This window comes from Coloeus monedula (assembly GCF_965178545.1).
Source record: "Coloeus monedula genome assembly, chromosome: 14".
Classification (NCBI taxonomy): domain Eukaryota; kingdom Metazoa; phylum Chordata; class Aves; order Passeriformes; family Corvidae; genus Coloeus; species Coloeus monedula.
Window position 1 is genome coordinate 3,927,277 of NC_138794.1, and position 17,680 is coordinate 3,944,956.

The window sequence follows — 17,680 nt, forward strand, 5'->3', positions numbered from 1 at the left end:
TTCCCCTAAGTGCCGTGGTTTTAATACCATTCCATCACCCCACACATTTCCCTTCTTTGTGTTTTCATTATGCAACAGGAATTCTCTTAAAAATCTGGATCTGCCACTAGTTCTAGCAGGTGTTTGGCTTCTGAGTGCCAGAGTTTTTTTCTTCACGCAGCTTATGGATGAGAATTTCACTGCCCTTAGGCACAATTTCAACTGAAGTATATGAAAAGCATGTTACTGTGTCAGTTCAAATTATATCACTATTAAAGAAAAAACTCAAAAGGAAATTAAATATAAATAATCATACTAACATAACATAGCATTAATAACATTAAGGTTATAATTTAAATTAAAAAGAATTGGGAAAATATGAGTCAGAAGTCCCAGACTCTCCTGAGAGCAGCCATTGTAAATGAGGATATTGACAACTTTGAGTCACACAATATGTCTTGATGAATAGTACTACAACACTGGAGACTATAAGAACTAACTGTTATGTTTTAGTTCTGTATAATATATTGTGTGGGAGCTAAGTATTGTGTGAAGTCTTGTATCCTACTTTCCCTCATCCATATCCTGTTTATCTGATGGTGGCTAACACTCTTTTGAGGTACCCCGCAGTGTCCTGGGTCCCATTTTGCTCAAATATAAATATACAAATTGCTACCACCTGTGTTGCCTTCCTTGGGCTGCTTAGACCTGCACGTAGAGAAGCTGGTCATATGGAATGGAGGGTGTTTTTCCTTAAATCCTGGGTCCTGCTGTCACACCAGTGTGGGCATGTCACTGTGGCCAGATGAGAGCAAAGAAGCATTTTACAAGTATTGTGCAGAATTGTTAACAACATGGTGCCATCACGTCTCAGCTGCCCAGAATTTTTTCTTTGTTAGTTTTTAGGAGGATTTTTTTTAGCTGCAACTTTTGGTTACCTGAGAGCACTCATACCTTTCTTGTAACCTTTCTTCAGCAGAATTATAGTTATCCAGTCTGGATACTGGGAAAGGGGATGAGAAGGAAGTAATTTATTAGAAGAGGGCGATGTTGGCCTTGCAAGCCAACTGCATGCTGTTTATCTCACCAGGAAAGGATTAGGCTGCTACAGCTTCTTTTTCTTCTCATAAGGCCTCTATTCATCAATTTTTTGTGGTGTTATTGGGTAATCCTAAGGTCTATGTTAATGCATGGCCTGCCAGAGCTAGGGGGTGTCTTGGCCCTTCATGGTGGAGGCTTCTTCCAGCCACTAAAGGAATGACCCTGTATCCTTCCTCATTTCATTTTGCTCTTTCCTTTGCTCCTTAAGCAGTCTGAGTCTTCATTCAATGCATGTGTTGATTTGTTGGGCTTTATAATCCAGCTGCCTCTGACAGTGATCCTACATAGCCTTAAACTCTGCCTCTTTCTTGCCTTTTGTAAAGAAATCTGCAGTTCCTCAATGATTATGCTTCCAGTCTCCTCCAGTATGTAACTGGACCTGCAATCATGGTCCTAGACAAGCAGGATTGTCTGTTCCCTGCAAAGGAGTGCAGTTGTCAGCAGCTTGTCACTTCAACAACAACAGCAAAAAAATCCTTCACCACATGGTGTTCATGATAAAGGACACTAACAAATTGTCCTGGATTTTGCTGCGTGGAGTTAATTTTCTGCCTGGTAGCTGGTATAGTGGTGTATTCTGGATTTAGGATGAGAATGATGGTGTTTTGGTTGTTGCTGAGCAGTGCTTTCACTAAGCTGAGGATTTCCATCTTACACTGTCCGGGAGGCTGGGGGTGCACAAGAAGTTGGGAGGGGGCACAGCCAGGACAGGTGAGTCCAAGTGGCCAGTGGGAGGGATGTCCCCATACTGTATGGGATCACACTGGACAACAAAACTGTGGGAAGCTGGCCAGGGGTGTGTGGCTGATGCTCAGGGACTGGCTGGGTGGCAGTGAGCAAATACAGAGCATTTCCACTAGGCATCACTTGTTTTATACATTCTTTTATCATCATTGTTTTCCTTATTTTATTTTCCTTTTTTTGTCCTATTAAACTGTCTTTATCTCAGGCCGAGAGTTTTACCTTTTTCCTGATTCTCTCCCCCATCTCACCGTGGGGGTGAGGGAATGTCTGTGTGGTGTTTAGCTGTTAGGTTAAACTGCAACAAAAAACTGTAAAAAAGTATTGCAGATTATCCTGGTTTCTTTGCTAAGGATGCCCATAGTACTCTTGTATCATACTGTTTTTCTGTGGTGATTATGAGAACCCTTAGAAACTGTCAATGAATAAAAGATAGAATTCCATGAGAATATGCTCCAATAATACTGAAAGGACTTTATTTATGACAAGAATTTTACCAATTTTTAGGTTACTATGTAAGGAATAAAAGGAAGGTTTTGTCTGGAATAGTGGAACATACAGTGAAAGAAGTGAGGTAAAAAAAAATCTTTTTAGACTTATGTCTGTCTTACAAGATTTTAAAAAGAGGTTTAAATTAGGTATTTTCTCAGAGGTATTTTCTGTCTCATTTCCAGCTATTCCTTCCTTTTACTGTTTCCTCACAGAGAAGAGTTGATAAAGGGCATTCAATCTTAAAAAAAGAGTGAAAACATCCCCCAACCACTCCTGTGCCCCCAAAGCACAAGCTTTGGGGAACAGGCAGGTAGAAGCTTCCCTCAGCAGAATAGATTTATCTACGTGCATAAAATCGCTTTTATGTTGGATCTAAACATGGCTGAGCCCCTTGCCCATTCCCCAAGGCTAAGCTAAAGACTTGGGGAAGTAATTGGGTATTGTATTATTTTGAAAGCAGGATCTGATCCACAGTCACTAACTTTCTGACAATAACTGGAAGCGAACTGCTCTGGGGTTATCTTGTCTGGGTGCTGAATTTTTCCCCTTGGCTCTTATTTGTACAAAACTAGAGAGAATTGAGTAAGCAGTGTTACTCACAGACCTAACAGTGGTGGTGTATTGCAAGGGATGTCATCCTGCTGCAGATGGATTTGGGCCCTGGTTCTGTAAGGATGGCACTGGCAGCTTTGCCACTGATACCACTGGGAGAAGCTTCAGTCTGCTAGTGCTGCTTGTTTTAGAGCAAATATTAGGTCGAGTCTGCCTAACACAGAGTTTAGGAGAAGCTTCACTGGAAGAAGGAAAACTTCAGGGTTCATATTTCTTTTATTACACTGGGGTTTGAAAGTAAATGAAGTTTTGGCTAAATACTGCTGCAGCCTTTCAGTGAAATGTTTAATCTTTTAGCCAGACAATAGCAAGAGAAAACATAAGTAACTGTTGATAAATATCCAAAAGCTTAATCACTAGTATAAATTTTAGAAGGTGCAGAAAAAGATTTCAAAATGTGTTGATCTCAGTCTGCAGCCCAAGCTATGCCAAAGAAAATGTATTTACATTTAATCAAGAAAAATGGTGGAAGAAATGTCCTTTTGAAAAGACTGAAAGATAGGATCTGAATTAAAAAACGAAATGATCTCCATTATTTTTTGTTTCAGTGTTGGCTTAAAGTTGTACAAACCAACAGCCTGAAGAAAGGTTTAGGCTGAGCACTTTTGTTCTGGTGACGTGATCTTAAGCACATTCCAGTCACTGGAATGACTCCTAGTGCTTGAATGGGCACAGGATGGTTTGAGCAGCAGAGATGATGTAGGCAGTTGCTTTCTAGCAGCTGTGAATATGATTATAGTTACAGCTTAGATTCAGTTTTCAGTGATAGACATTTGAAACAATAGCTGAACTATCAGTTTCTAAGTTGCTTGCTGGCAGCATTTTCCTGTTCTGGAAAAAGGTGGCTTCTCCAAAATGTTTAAGAATTGTCTTTTGCTTATCTTTGTATGTATCTTCAACTCAGAGGCACGTTTTTCCAAGCTTGTTTTGTTTCTTCATGTTCAAACAGGCCTAGAATGAGAGATGAGAGGAAAAAATCATTAGATCTGGGCTTAAATCAGACATGTCTTAAGTCTGCTTTTAACTAATACAGAGCATGCAACATGGAAGAACAATCCTTGAGTCTCCCACTAATTCTGTCCCCGGCACAGCTTTTGACTCAGTCTTTCAGATTGTCTCAGCTGTGACTTCCCTGATGAAATCTGACAGCCAAGTTCTTTTCAGAGTTATTCTATGAAGAAGTGCTTGACTTCAGTTCAGCCAAGTCCTCTTTCATTTTTCTAGGAGAAATGACATTTATATTTTAATTCTGATTTGGAATGCTGGCCTCTTAGTTTAATATTAATAATTAAATAATTGGCCTAGTCTGCAGAAATGCTAAGCTGCTGGCAGCTTCTGTGGAAACTCGGTTCACTAGCAGGGTCTTTAAATGTTTCAGAGTGTCTAGCATTAGGAAGCTGTTTTTGTAGATCTTGGCCATGACAAAAGCTAATCTGACTCTTACTAGATATTTCTTCATCACGATTGCTTGCTCTGGAGACATCTGAAGTTCTGAACTGTTGATGTGACATTGTCTATCTGCAAATACACTTTCTCATGTTGTGATGAAGCTGGAGTGCTGTGCTCTATCTAATATTTTTGTGTTGCAGTCCTTGAAAATCCATTAAACTAAACTGCTACTTAGCTGCTGTATTACTTCCCTGGGGCATAAATCAAATGCTGCAGCAGCTTAGGAGACAGATATTTAACTTGAATTAAATGGGAATACACACATTTTGGTATATGATTGGACTTGCTGTGCATGTTAATCTGGCAAACATGTATTTACAAGTCATTAAGAATGCAGATAGTTTTTCTCTTCTTGGTTTTCCCGTCTTTTTTCCCCTAAAATAACAATTATGGAAATGAATGCTGCCCATTTTCTGCTTCCAACAAGAACTAATAAAAGAGCCACAAAACAATGGAAAGCAAACTGCCTTTGCTGATTTGTCTTTATAGAATTTACTTTGGGCAGGGTAGTGCAGTTGTGCATAACTGTAAAGCTTTAGTTGATTGGACCTTTTATCTTTTGTCTGTGTTTCTTTTTAAAAGGAAGATATTGAGGCAGGTTCAAGAAGAACATGGTATTTGTCATTTTCAGCGTTTGAAATAAATCATTTTGAAGCTTTCATCTGCATTACTCCAGTTTGCTCTCATTATGCTCCCAAGTTTAGCAGGGGCACAGGCTTAGTTAGGGAATGACTGATTTAAGTCTAGGTAATGTTTGTGTCTCAAGTGTACATAACAGCAGAGTTCTTACTTTTCTCTGTATGTGCCTGTTGGTGCAAAGAAACTAAAATTAAAAAGTCCTCTGTACCTGAAATAGTAATGTTTTACTTCTAATTATGTTCAAGTCATTTCTTTGAGATATTAAATCTCTGTTTTCTCGCCTTCTTGACCTTCACAGCTCAGATTTAGTAGAAATCTCTCTTTCTAAAGCTGTTGCTGTCTATATATAAATATGGAACAATTACTTTCAAGTCTCCTGGTGGCTATGATTAAGTAGAATAGTAGCATGCTATAATGAGGTTTGGTTGAGCTTTGTCTTGGCCTTAGTATCAAATTACCTCCAGGAACTGTAGACTAAACGAGATCTTTAATTTATCTGAAATTACAATAGCAGTTTAAGTCCTTGGATGAAATTGCTACTCTCTAACTTGGAAGGAATGACCAATGATTAATATTTATAATTTTTCAGTAATAGGAAAACTCTACAGTTTCGTGATTGCCCTGATTTGGTAATTGTGGGTGAGCTGGATGGTGATAGTTAACATGAATCCTGGACATCAAGGAAAAAAAAGAGCAGTTAAAGTACTTTGCATTGTGTGGTGGTTTCAGAGTATGTCCCTGGGATTCCTTTTGGGTCAAATGCAACCAGAAGTTGTGCCCCAGCAGCACCTACTGTTCTCAGTCACTGGGAGATGCTCAGCTGTGTGTGGGCATTCAGTCCTCAGCTGTGCTACTTGCTAATGGCAGTATTGGCTGGAAAGCACTCACTGACCATTCCTCTTACTCTCAATAATAAAATAAAATCCTCAAATCCAACAACTCAGGCAGATGCTTCTAGTCAGTGTTATATGGAGAAATGAAACTGGGCAGCAGTAAAAACAACATGCAGCTCTTGGTGGAAGGAGATCTAAAAACCAGAGGCTTGGATACAGGCAATACTTTGTGTCTTCTGCAGTTGAAAGTGGAAGAGTAATGTGGTCTCTCAGCACTCAGGTGGGGAGTGGTGAGTGAGGAAGCAATGACAGCCTGAGATCAAAGCTGTGCCTCCAGCACAAGGCTTGAATAAAACCAGTGCCATTTCCCACTTCCCACTTATGCTGATAGCTCTCCTTGATCACATAGGCAGAAAGATGTAGCAGGGAAGACTTTGTTTTTTTCAGTTTCTGACTAATAAGTTACATGTCCTGATCAGCTAGAAAGATTTTCAAGCACTGATCTGTTTCCAATTTTTGTATTTTCATTTTTGTCAGTAGGTAATATATACTTTCTTGTTACAGGATATATTCATTTCAATGAATTTTATGTGATTAGTATTATATCTGCTTTGGGTACGTTATCACCTTCTACTGTCTTCATATGCTTAAGATCATAAAAGCTGGTTTAAAATGCCTTTTCTAAATCTTAAGTGTACTTGTAACTTGAAACATTTAATTTAAAGCTATTGAGATTAAACTGGCCATTAAACAGACCGAAAACACTAGCATGAAAGGTAATTGTTTTCTGAAACTTGTACTTACAGTTTTTGCTTTAAAACATGAATTTATATCAGATTAGCTAAGTCATTCAGAGATGATCTCAAATATACTGTAAGCCCACAGACTGTTGAAATTTGAATTATGTTTAAACCAAAGTGCCCATAGAAATATAAAAAGCCTCATAAGAAGCATTGGTAGATTCCTCAGTGGGGAATAAAATGGACTAAGTAGAAACATTTTATTTCGTGTTCAGTACAATGTATGAATGAAAGTGCATTGGGAACATGCAGCTTACTTGAAGGTATCTGGATCTAGAGGGTAAAAATGTTTTTTCTGCTACTTTGGTGAGTGAATACAAAAGAGTTCTTTGAACATTTGAAGATTTGATTTTTAAAAAATTCTCAGTTTGGGTTGTTTATCAGATGTAATTCCTTGGTTTCAACGTTGGTTGCCATGACAGCTCATAGCGTGTTCTTAGTGTTTTTTTTGTTTGTTTGTTTTAATTAATTGCTTTGCTGCATTCTTCCTTACTTGAATTATACTAGACAGGTAGCAGTACCTATTGCTGCAGCTGCCAGATCAGTTTCCATTGTAACCTCCTGTGTAACCTTATAAAATATCTGCCTTTTACACTGAATTTTTCCATGCTTGGAAGCCAGATGTTGCTTGCTTGAATCTAGCAAGCATTTCTCTGCTTCTTGAGTGCCTAGCTGCTCATTAGCTTTTAACAACAAAATGGAATGTGTGTTAGAAGCCCCTAATTTTTCTTGTTATGTTTATCAAATTGGTATTTCAGCTTCAAATATTGGCATGTTTTATATTCAAAGCATAATACTGATTAATGTCCAAAGACTTTATATTTAAAATGTTTAACTTACAAAGATGAGAAATAAAAGCAAGTTTATTGCTACATATCCTACTGAAAAATTTGTTTGTGAGAAATTAGGCAACAACATGATATATACAATTAGCTAAAAGTATGGTGGGGTAATTTTGATTCTCTTCTGCCTGTAAATTAGGCAGCTCTTCCAAAAATATTGTTACAAATCACTAGCACTTAACAGTGTTCTTTTCCAAAGTATTCTACAAATACAAAATAAACTTAGCAATACACCATTAATATAGGTCAGTAGGTGCTCTAATTGTTTTACACCTGGTGAAATCGAGGTAGAAATGATAAGTACTTGAACCCAGGCCACCTGAGATTTCGAATGCATATCTCTTAGCCATTAGTCCTGTGCTGAAATCATAGGATTACATCATTGCCATATTCCCTCACACAGGATCTATCGATAGCCCATTGAAACCAGTGGGGAAGGATGCCAGATTATGTCAGCCCGTTTCATGTCTGGGTTATGCTTCACATGTCAAGGCTTGCATCAGCTGCAGCCAGCTCGGATTCAGAGGGAAGCATAACTGTGGCCCTCTTTTGGTGGCCTTATGGGGAAACTGTTGTAAAATGTAGATTTGTTCTCCACATTTTGTTACTTAATTATGCATAAATAAAATCAGTTGGCTGAAGTGTAACAGTGAGAGCTCTGCTGCAATAAGCTTTAGAAATGTCACGATAACACGGTGAGAATGGGAATTACTCTTTTGTAGGCCTGATGAAAAAATCCTCTTTACAATCCTGTTCAGTCTTGCATGCTGAAATATGACCTTTACCCTAGTCTAGACATGTCCTTTGCAAGCTATTTCTAGTTTATATGAAGACTCCTTGATTTAAACCAAGTATGTTAATCTGATGCTGTCATGACTGATGGGGTTTGCAGTCTGAGAAGCTGACAGCTCACAACAGAGTAAGCAAAAGACCGTAAGCCTCTCCAGACCCTCCTGCAAATGACATGCCATCTGCTTTTTATGAGATAAATTGTGAGCTTCAGAGAGTGAACTTACTGCAAGAGAGAAAGTGCAGTAGGTCTTACCTTCCTTTTCCACCACAAGCTGGTTAAATTATGTTGATTACTTTTGAAAACTCTAGTTAGCTGGCACCTATATGTGATACAGTTCTAGCCAAGAGTCTAGAAACTGGGTGATGGCAACTGCCAGCTTTCATATAAAATTGCTGTGTAAATGTCAAAATATCCAGTTTAATTACACCCCTATTTATTAAGTTTATTCATTATTAAACATCCAGCAGCAATGTGTACATTTCAGGCCTTTTTTTCTTCCCTGAAAGATTTCAACTTTTTGGAAGGTAATGTTCATCTCTTTGCCCTGTCCTCACTACCACAGCTGGACTAAATATTCTGCATTCAAAAGGTGATTGCTTATTTTCTCTAGTATGCAAACCAGTTGGCTTCTCAGGGCAGTGTGGAATGCAGGAGGAATAAGGGCAGAAAAGTCTGTGCAGAACATTTGCTACGTATCTGAGGTTGCTTGAGACCTACAGTGCAGTGAGATGGTGTTGGCCCAGCGTGTGCTCGGTGTGTTGAGCAAATTTCAGGTGTGTTGTGATTGCTGACCAGGCACTGATCCTCTGAGGAAAAGCTGTTTCTCTAATCAGGACCCAGGTGTCAGACAGCCCAGCTGGAGGTACCAACTATGATTCTCACAGAATTAGTTCCCCTGCAGCTTGAAATGAGCCCTTTTCTTTCCCAGCGTGTTCTCAAGTGCTCTTCCCCAGTTCTGAATAGCATCCTGAACTAATATGGAGCTCTGTGTTCACTCCAGTCATTCCCACTCCCTATTTCTTCTTTGCAGTGTATCTTCCTGCAAGATAGGAAGGTAATTCATAATGTCATGGCTTCATAGGTAACCCTGTTGGACTACATGAGCCCTCAAGATATCTTCTAAGCTGTGTTATTCTGTGATTCTGTCTTTGTTTCTTCCTGTAAAAATATATGTATTATGTTTACCCAAAAGCCTGTTACCTGCAGTAGCCACTTCTCTGTGTTTGAGGACAAAGGATGTCTTTGAGCACTGATGGTTGATAAGACAGAGATGGTCTCCTTTGGTTTAGTAGATTATTCTGCTATTGGGGTATCTTGTTTTGGTTTGAACCCCTGTAGGCATTTAGCATGTCTTCATCAAAGCAAAACTTCCACCCAGAAATACCGTGCCTGAAAGCACAACACTTTTCTTTTTTTTTCTCCAGAAGTTCATGTCTAGATTTTGTAGTTATATGCATAGTTTTAAAAAAAAATTACTTGTGTATGTAGGAGGTGTAACGTGACCTTTCTGAATTTCTTACAGACAAGAGCAGAGCAATCCCAAGGTGCATACTTCTTGCCTGAGTTTGCACTTTCTCCACAGGGGAGTTTTCTTGAGGACACCACGGGGGAACAGTTCCTCACGTACCGTTATGATGACCAGGTCAGTGTGCCCTGTGTGAAAATTACAGAGATTGTCACATTCGTGTAACCCTGAGATACAGATTGCTGTGAAACAGATTAAAGACACAGAGCATGTGTTATCTTTTGAAGGCACATCAAATTTATAGCAAGCTGAATGATAACACGCTATGCAAAATCAAACTTAAAGCACTTAGTTGCATAAATAATAAGTAAAACCACTTTTGGAAGATACTAATAGGATGTAATGGAGACAAAAGCAGCAATATTTTAGTGATGTGTTAATAGATGTTTATAGTTACATCTGCAAAATGCGTAGAATTAGGATCGTCCTTTCTGTGAATTGTTTGACTTAACCCTAATTTGCTTTATTTAATGGAAAAATCAGTGTTAGGCAGACCTTGCATTTTCCAGCATGTTGTATTAGTTAATGAAGTTTTTGTAAGGGAAGGTTGGGTGAATAATAAAGAAACAAATGGGAAGTGGAGTAATGGATGGAGCAGTATTTAGAAAGAAACAATTTTTTTTTTTTTTTTAAGGTAAAAATCTTTAATGCTTTCTCCAGACCCATAGAAACATTGTTAAACATGGAATATAGATATAAATGTAAAGAAAGCAACATGAAAGAAATGCTGTTAATCTTGGCAAAAGATCTGAAGTAAACCTAGGAAATGTGTGGCGTGCTGTGGAAATTTACTCATAACACAATGTGTTCCAGGAGTCAGTTGAATTTCACATCAAAACTGTTTGAATTACATTCATAGACACTTACAGTACGTTTCTTAATGTAAGAGGAGGGAATTTGTTAGGAAAAAGTCCCTGAAGAAGTGAAAGAAGAGCCAAAATTTCCCCGCATCACAAGGTATGGATCTGTCTGTGAGGGGTAGCTGTATTTTGAAAGATGGTCACCTCGCAGGAACTACTTGAAGAAAATAATTTACTCATCACTACCCTAAAAGAGAGAACTGAGGTGAGGTTATTTAAGCTTTAAACTGACAATCTTTTTAGACAGACAAAAGGAAGCAGAAAAGATACAATAGAAAGCATGCTGAGCCACTGTGAACTGCTTGAATTTAGTTTAAATGTTTACAATAATTCATACTTTTGCTTCCCTAGAGGGTCTTGATTATCAACACAAAAGGTACTTGGATAAGACCTTCCTTGGACCAAACACCTGGGAAAGCAATAACTTATAGGACAGTAAAATGCAGCTGCAACTCAGGCTGCATTTAATGACAGTAGTTGAAAAACACTGTAAAGGTTGTACACTTTGATCAAAATAGTTTCCATTTAATGGAGCACATTTTAGAGAAGATGATAAATCAAATATAACAGAGGCTTAGTCTGAGTCTTTGACTAGACTGTTTGGATTATGTGAATAATATAGCTGATTAAAAAACAAACAAAATGAATCCCCTCGAAAAACCCTCAAATACCAGCATAGCTCTATACAGAAGCTGGTTCCAAGCTCAATTCCATTTGATGGAAAGAATTCCATTTGATGGAAAGTTTTCCATTAATTCCATTGAGATCTGAATTGGATCTAGGATATGGCCAGCTTCTCTTCTTTCATAAATGTGATTTAGTTTTGAAGCCTGCTCTTCCCAGGCACTTAGCAGTATGAAATTAAGTTTGAATTCCTGGAACTGAAAGTGGTGCTGAAACATCAAAATGTTGAAAGTAAAAGCAACTGTATTAGCAGTAGTTTCTTTTGAAAGGAAATTCAGTCCATAAGCATTATTTATTAAAAGTTATGAATACATTGAATGCAGATGGGAGCTGATCTGTATCTCTAGCTTTACCTTCCTGCAAGTAAACCAGGATTTCTTTCATGAATAGAAAGATTTTCCTTGATTTTCTAGGAAATTGATCATAAGTTTGTATAACATACAGTTATAATTATACTTTTGCTGAAATGTTAATACAAAACTCAATTGTATTGTGGTCGAACTGGGTCAGAAAACTAGATATTTTTCTTGTTTTCTGTGTTTCATTCAACTCTTTCTTTTGATGTTTACTGGTATGAATGGATGGAAGTCTTAAAACCAGAGGGTGAAAATCCTTCATTGGATAATTTCTTGAATTTTTTCAAACTGGGATGGATAGGTTTGATACATGATAAATGTGATAAGAATGGACAGGTGAATAAAAAGAGGAATCTATGTCCATTGAAAGTCCATTTTAACCTATCCATCACAGAAATGGAACCGGTACAGGAAGGTTGCCACATGAATAAAGAACGCAGCAGCATCTTCTCACCCACCTTCATTCCTTAACTTAGTTGTAGCAATTCACTTTCTATCTTGTCCTACTGTGAAGGGCTGCTGGCCTGTGGGAAATACATTTCTTCCTTTCCCCTGATCTCTAGAACTGTCCTGTGGGCAATCCTACAAAATCTTGGTGTTCTGGTACATCCCAAATTACACTGGAAAATTGGAAAAGTGAAATAACTCTGTGCACTTGACTCCAGCAAAACAAGAGATCAGTCTGATCTGGTCTCCCCTGGAGATCATTGCTCCTTCTGTGTCCATGGCAGGGAGCAGAATAGGTAAAGGGGTGAGAGGTTCCTAGGGCTGTGGTATGGAGGTGCAGAAGAGGGCGGCTCACAACCTCTATTCTTTTGGCTAACCAATGTTGAGACACTTGCAGGAAAACCACCTACCCCTGTCTTCCCAAGTGTGCCCGTTCCCCCCTTGCACTGTTCCTTCTATCCAGGCCAGTAAAATTTCCAGGGATAGATGGATAATATTTTTATATAGCAGCATCATCATCGTCATGATCCAAGATTAGTTTCCTTACATCCTCCAAACACAGGAATGTTTCAAAGGGGTTTTCTTTGGCTGTTGTGTGTGATATTTTTCAAGCAGGGAGCCAGTTTAATCAGAATCATTCATTCCTTTGTTAGTAAGTAATCTCAGTAAAATAGAACTAGCTGTTACTTAAATATTCAAAAGTATTTGCTATCTGAAATGACAAGCTTACAGCTTGAGATGAAAGATGAGTAAATATTAATAGGAACACACTGTACTCTGCTCTAGCCCAGCAGAATTACATATGGATTCATGTTGTACATGCAAGATAGTACATTTTGTTCTGGTTTAATCTGGCAGGACTGTGCTCTCATTTTTGTACAGGACTGCACTAACCTCTTTGCATATTTTGTTGCTGTATGTGTTTTTAAGAATTGCATGCAGCTGAAATTCTTTGGCTAGATATTTTGAAAATTCAGTGAGTATCTTTTTTTACTGCTTCTATGACTAGAGAAGAAAATACCTTTTAAGATCTGATTAAATACTGCCAGCCTGATTCATTGGGGTGACATCTGCATAGAGTGGGACACTATAGTTTTGACACATTTATTGCTGTATCTTCAGGGAAAAGCAGTGATTCAAAGCAAATACTTTTGAGGGATCCCAAAGGACAGAAATGTAGAAATGTTTAAACTGAACATTTTCTAAAGGCTCCTGTGTTGTTCACCAAGTGATGTCTTGTGTCAGTGCGTTGCATCCTGCATTTCTGGAATTCTACTGAGTCAATGCAATTTAAAACTTGGTACCAAATAGATTTTGATGCATAGCCAAAGACTTCAACTCTTGTTAGAAATTTGAGATTGAAAAAAAATATGCCCCTCTCCTACCATTCATGAAAAAAGCAATAACAGAATAAATATATGAAAATAAATGAAATTATGAAATAAATATACAAGTAATAGCCCTTTCTCCAACTTTGAGATACATGTTGAACCTTGCCATATGGAATAGTTTCCTAGTTTTCTTTCTGATTTCTTTTGGCTTTTCACCTTTTAATCTACTACAAGGAATTTTTTTTCTTTTCCAAAATACTAGTAGTACTGGAAAGGTTTCTTGCAGAAATAAAATGTTCTTGTTTTCTGACACTTAAGGTATTGCTTCCAAGTATTAAAACCATTCCATATGACGGACCACCAAGAAGGACAGCAGTGAAAACTTGGTTGAGCTGAATGTGTTTGAAGTACATTTCCACTTTGATTGGCTGGCTGAAAGAGAGTTCTCTTGGGGGTGTGGGTAAAACAAAGGAAAGAAAAAAGAAAATAAGTTTATCTTTCAAGTGAGAAAATGTTTGCTTGACCAGTTAGCTTTCTAGTTGACCTTGCTGCTTCTAAATTTTATGGTGTTTACCAGTTTAAACTCCCAACAAGGATAGCCTGATTCTGGAATTAGATATATGTCTCTAAGTAGCCCAGTCTTGGCAAAGAAATCTATTTCTAAACAAATATTAATGAAAATATGCACTATCAGACTTGTGAGTGTTTGGCTATGCAAGGTAAGGTAGAAACCAGTCAGTCTGTTTTCAACTAGATGTGCAAGTTGTAACACACAGGCTGCAGCTGCTACACTTCATTTAATCACTACTCTTTCTTTGGGTTTGCTAGAAAAAGCGACCTGCTATAAAGTGAAGAACAAAATCGAGAAAATAAATATTCTCATTTAAGCCTTGTCTTCCACAAATAGAAATAATCTGTCTTGGCTTCTGCTTTTTCAGGGGGAAAAGGAGCATGGTATTTAAAGTATTAATTAAAAAAAAAAAGGCAGTGGAACCCAGTGTCTGAATTACTTAAAAAATTAACATTGAAACAAACTGGTGGAAGCTATTGTTCCACCTTTTTATTTGTAGTCTGGCAGCAATAACTGTTTGTGTTTGCTCTGAAAGTTTTTTATATTACACCGAGGAAACTCTTGGGTGGACAGAAGTTGTCTTAAGGGTCCTGCTGGGCTGACAGCCATTTTCCCACAATTTCCTTCATGTCTTTCCCTGTTCCACCTGCTGCTGATTGCCATCCTCCATGCTCTGCCCCTGAACGGTACCTGAGTCACAGCCTGGTTCTGAGTATCAGCTGCTTGCTGGCTCCTGCTCCCAGTTTGAGCCTTTTTATTCCATTGCCAGCCAGTTTGCATCTAAATCACCAGAGAAATGGAGGCACACGTTTTCAGGCTTGCAGATGAATCATGTAAGGGACATTACTGCAAATTAACACATCAGTGAGGACAAGCTCTAATCCTGAGAAGGGAGGAAGATTTGTAGTCAGTGGCTTGCTCGCTACCCAAGTACATAAAGCTCCAGTACTCTTGATTTGAGGAGGAGCCTGAAACTTGTGTTATTCTCTGATGAGCCATTTTTGTTGATACCCTGAAAAAGCACTCAGAACTATTAAAAAGGCTTAACGTCTTGAATCTTAATGTCTAGCTCTTCATTTAGAGATTCTTTTTTTGAATAAGCAAACTGTTTTCAAGTGGCCGCAAACTATTTCAGGCATTCTTCTATAATGGAAACATTCCACTATGGAACACTTGGTGGTTTCATTTGTGTATTCAGAGAATGAACCGATAAACTTAATTTTATCCAAGCACCAGAAGTGCAGCTGCTAATACGTGGCTGTGGGAATTTCAGCACTGTGTTAGAAATACTGCTCCTCTGCTGTGTAGAGGACTGACTTTGCAGTCTGCTGATGTTAGAGTAACACTGATTTCAGTGACTTGAATCCTCCAAGTCATTACATCCTCTTGGCTGGGTCATCTTGTGTAAGGAAGAAATTACTAGGTCAGGTTTGTGGTACTCCATACTAATCCTACAGATGTTCGTAACAAGTTTTAAATCACAGTTAAGGAGTTTACAGCCATGTGTTTGTAAGGCTGAAGATAAAAAAAGCATTGTTTGGTGTTTCTCTGAAAATTTAACTGAAGGTGATGTTAGGTGCTCCCTAATATTTTTAATTCTATTCCTTTTTCTCCCCCAATATATACCTTTATTTTCTTGTTTGCAGGTTTAATTTTGGCCTCTTTATATTTAAGGGTATGTTCTTTGGTTGGGTTTTTTTTTGGGTAAGGGAATTAGCTCCATAATCAAGGGAAATGTGTTTTTGATTTGGAGTGGAAGGGAGGAAAAGGAGGCAAGGATTAAGAGAAAATGAAAACCACTTACAATTTCAGGCAAAACTACTCTTACAGAGACTGGTACTGCATAAGTCAGGCATGATCCTATTCAAACAATACTTTTGTTTAGGCTAATTTCTGGCTGGCAGTGTGTGAGTAGCATATGCACAAGTAATTATATCATTACTTGTGTGTGATAGGTTGTTTAGTGAGCTGAAAACTGTTTTTAAATACTTTTGTTTGTTGGCAAACGGAATGGGGAACTGGCACTTTTTAAAGCACCAACTACCATTTTAAGCTCAGGGTTTTGTTGTTCAGAGAAAATAGTGGAACTGCTGCGTGCAGTCCACGTTTCACTGAGAATTACAGACTTTCTTGTTTTCTATTACAACCTTAGTCCCAACCCTGCCAAACGTCTCTGTGTGTAAATCATACTCACAGAAGCCAGTAGGTCCTCACCTTGTGCAGTGTAACAGCCTTCACATATAATAATACAGTTTCTGCAGAAAACACATTTTATATCATTTCAATTTGGATCAAATACGTTCTACGAGGCTGTAATCCTATTCCACCAAATTCTGTGGTGAAACTCACTGGCCTGGGTCCTTAGTCCTTCTGTGGCTGTGATGATACTGACCTCAGCAGCTGGTAGAGGATTCCTGGGTAGCAGAAGTGACCCCTCATTTGCAAGGTCATCCCCAAGAATGATTTCTCAAGGGAGAAAAGAGAATGGACCTAAACTTTCAGTTGTTTCTCTTATTCTTGCTCCCCTGGGTGCTGGACAGATACTGAGGCTGCTCCAGTGGATGATAAAAGGCCATGCAGGGGATATTGATCTTCTTCCTTTTTTGTTAGATGTATCTTTGGGGCCACAAATTCATGTTTATTCAGTTTGAGATTGAGCAATATATAAAAAACCCCCACTTTAATACAAAGTGCCTTGCTTTTCTAGCATCTCTACCATGCACATTTTTCATAAAAGACTGAATTTTTTCAACTCACATTCAGTATTTCATGTTCTAATGTTTGCAAGTCCAGGTTTTCCCAAATACATTTTTCAGTTTCTAGCAAAAGGTTTAAAGTATTTTTCTTTTTTTAACCTTTCATTCTCCAAGGAACAGACAGAAGGATGTGTACTTGGGAAAATATTCTACTGTAAAGTCTTTAACTCAATTCTGCTACACTGGGTTAGTAACAAGACACCTGATGAAATGAATTGACATTTTACAGACTAGGTGGTCATTTGTCTTACTTTAGAGGAGACCAACGATTAAATCATGAGAGATTGATACAATACAATGTGAATTTCCCACTGACCTCCTCATGCCCCCAGTGAACCTCCAGAAGTTGGCACATGTTCTTATCCAAGAATTTTGACATTGATAAAGGCTTAGGTTCAGCCTTCTAAATTAAGACTGAAAGGTCTGGAGGTAACAGAAATAATCCCGTGCTTACACAGCTCTGACGTAGTGCTGCTATCATCTATCAATAAGAGTTCATTGAGATACAGCGGAGAAGTGCTTCTAAATCAAAAAGATATATTTCAAGTACTGTGGGAAATGAGGTGCTTGGAACTGGAAAGTCATTCTTCAGATATACAGGGATGAGAGGATGTCTTAGGCTGATAAAGCCTAATGGTGCATTAGTCACTTTGCTCACACAGCACAAACATTTTGAAACCATCTCTTCTCACTGGTTTTAGTCAAGGGTAGAGCAGATTGTGTTTAGTTTTTTGATAATTCAGCTGCATTTATTGAACTTCTTGAGCTGTTTAAGCTCCTGTTGAGTTTTGCACAAATGAGAAGATAGAATTGTGTTGCAGAATTTTTCATGAAGGATGAATGTGATCAATTTGGTTATTTTTTTCTTT

At 38.2% G+C, this 17,680-nt stretch overlaps 1 protein-coding gene across 1 annotated transcript in view; it reads left to right on the top strand.

Annotated features, from left to right (window-relative positions):
* ADAMTSL3 (ADAMTS like 3) overlaps window positions 1-17,680 on the top strand; it is a gene marked incomplete at its 5' end in the record, with an annotated part of 171,025 nt that overhangs the window by 18,285 nt on the left and 135,060 nt on the right. Inside the window, one exon of the mRNA XM_082290374.1 lies at window positions 9,804-9,923. Coding sequence (XP_082146500.1) covers window positions 9,804-9,923 — 120 coding nt within the window. The remainder of the gene's footprint in view (window positions 1-9,803; window positions 9,924-17,680) is intronic.